Source organism: Colobus angolensis, unplaced genomic scaffold (assembly GCF_000951035.1).
Source record: "Colobus angolensis palliatus isolate OR3802 unplaced genomic scaffold, Cang.pa_1.0 Scaffold19, whole genome shotgun sequence".
NCBI classification, from domain to species: domain Eukaryota; kingdom Metazoa; phylum Chordata; class Mammalia; order Primates; family Cercopithecidae; genus Colobus; species Colobus angolensis.
Window position 1 is genome coordinate 3,307,842 of NW_012115043.1, and position 1,811 is coordinate 3,309,652.

Sequence of the window (1,811 nt, forward strand, 5' to 3'; positions counted from 1 at the left end):
TGCCGCTGCCACGGCTGCCGCCACGGCCTTGGCTTGGCTCTGAGCAGCGGGGTAGGACGGTACCGGGAGGCTACCTGCTGCTGGCCAGAACATGGGAAACGTCGGGTACACAGTGGCGGCGGCGGCCGCTGCAGCCACTGCCGCTGCGTCCTTGGCTGCCCCGGAGGGTTGATGCCCCCAGAACATGGCGCCACCTCCCGGGCCCGCTCCTGCCCCCGGGGGCAAGTGGCTGGCTCCCGGGCCCCCCGCACCCCCGCCAGTCCCCGCGCCGCCGCCGCTGCTCCCAGTGCCAGGACCGCCCTTTGGCTCGCCCGGGCCTAAAACCGGGTCGTCCTTTTTGGGGCATAGGCCGAAGGCCGTAGGGAAGCCGTAAGGATGGGGGAAAAGTGGTGGGGGCAGCTTTTGCAGGAGCCCAAAGCCTTTGCTGGGCACCGGGATCACCGGGTAGCTTCGTACACCTGCGCCGCCACCGTGCCCTCCTGGGCCCGCCGGGCCACTAGCTCCCGTCGCCAGGCCAAGTCCGCGCTGCGGGTGGGGTTGAGGTGGCCCCGGAGGCCCGGCTGCCTCATCTTCGCCACATCGCAGGCTTTTGTGGGGCGGCGGGCCTGGGGCCATCTCCGCACCGCACCCTGGGCCGCCGCCTCCACCGCCGCCAGCACCACCCTTCCCCTGCCCACCCGACCCGCCATTAGCACCGCCTCCGCCGCCTCCTTGTAGGGAGAAGGTCCGCTTGCGCGTGCCGCCATTAAACATGGCCTTGACGTCCTCCCAAGCATGGCTCAGTTCGTCTGTGGCCGATTTGTCACTGAGTTTGAGGTGACGACGCCAGGAGTTGAAGTTGGCGGCATCTGGCTGCGTGTACTTGGCGTCGGGTGTGCGGTGCGAGTGGAAGATGAACTTGTTGGGCGAGAAGTACATGCTGCAGTAGCCGCACTTGATGCACTTGGCACGAGAGCTGTTGTAACGCGCAGGGATGAAACTACCACGCGAGCCCCACGCACACTCGTGCACCACATCGAAGGCGAAGTTCTCGGGCAGCTTGGGTGGTTTGTGCTCGCCCAGGAACGACTTGCACAGGCGTTCGGCCTCTCGCTTGGTGATCATGCCGCAGCGGCGCGACGAGATGGGCATGGCCCCGGCCCGACGCAGAATCTCCAGCTGTACCGGCGTGCACTGCACGCACGTGATGCCCAGGGCCACGCGGCGGTTGTGGATCTCATTGTAGCTGTAGTTCTTGAGGAGGGTGTTGGAGATCTGCGCCAGGCACAGGCGCTCCTGGCCGTCGATGACCAGCGACACAATGGGCACCCCGTACAGCGACGTCTCGCCCACCTGGTTGGGTTTGAGAGCGCTGGAGCCCGAGTACGGCTGCAGCTCCTGCTTGGAGTTGGGCGAGGAACTGCCCTCGCGCCCCGGCCCCAGCTGAGTGGTGAGAGCTTCCATGCCGCCGCTCCTGCGAAATAGAGAAAGCAGAGAGCAGATGAGCCATTTTCAGCTCCGCCGCCGAGGCTCGGGCCCGCCCAGTGGGGCGCGCCGAGTTGGGCGCGCGGGGGATACTTGGCAGTGGGGAGTCCAAACTCATTCACCCCCTGGACAGGCGTCTTTTGTTATTCAGGCCCATGCTGGCGCCGTTAACAAAAGCCCCCAGGGTTTGGGGGAGGAGAAGGGATAATGGAGACCTCAGGAATGCCCGGGCTGCAAGGAACCCAATCCCGTTTTCGGATTGGGAAGGAAGTGAAACCCAGATACGCAGAGTGACTTGCCCAAGGCCACACAGCAAAGCCATTGCCAAATCCAGGCTTTTTCAGCGC

At 65.5% G+C, this 1,811-nt stretch overlaps 1 protein-coding gene across 1 annotated transcript in view; it reads right to left on the reverse strand.

The window, feature by feature from the left end:
- SKOR1 (SKI family transcriptional corepressor 1) overlaps positions 1-1,811 on the reverse strand; it is a 14,319-nt gene that overhangs the window by 6,511 nt on the left and 5,997 nt on the right. Inside the window, 2 exon segments of the mRNA XM_011940557.1 lie at positions 299-525; positions 763-1,453. Coding sequence (XP_011795947.1) covers positions 299-525; positions 763-1,453 — 918 coding nt within the window.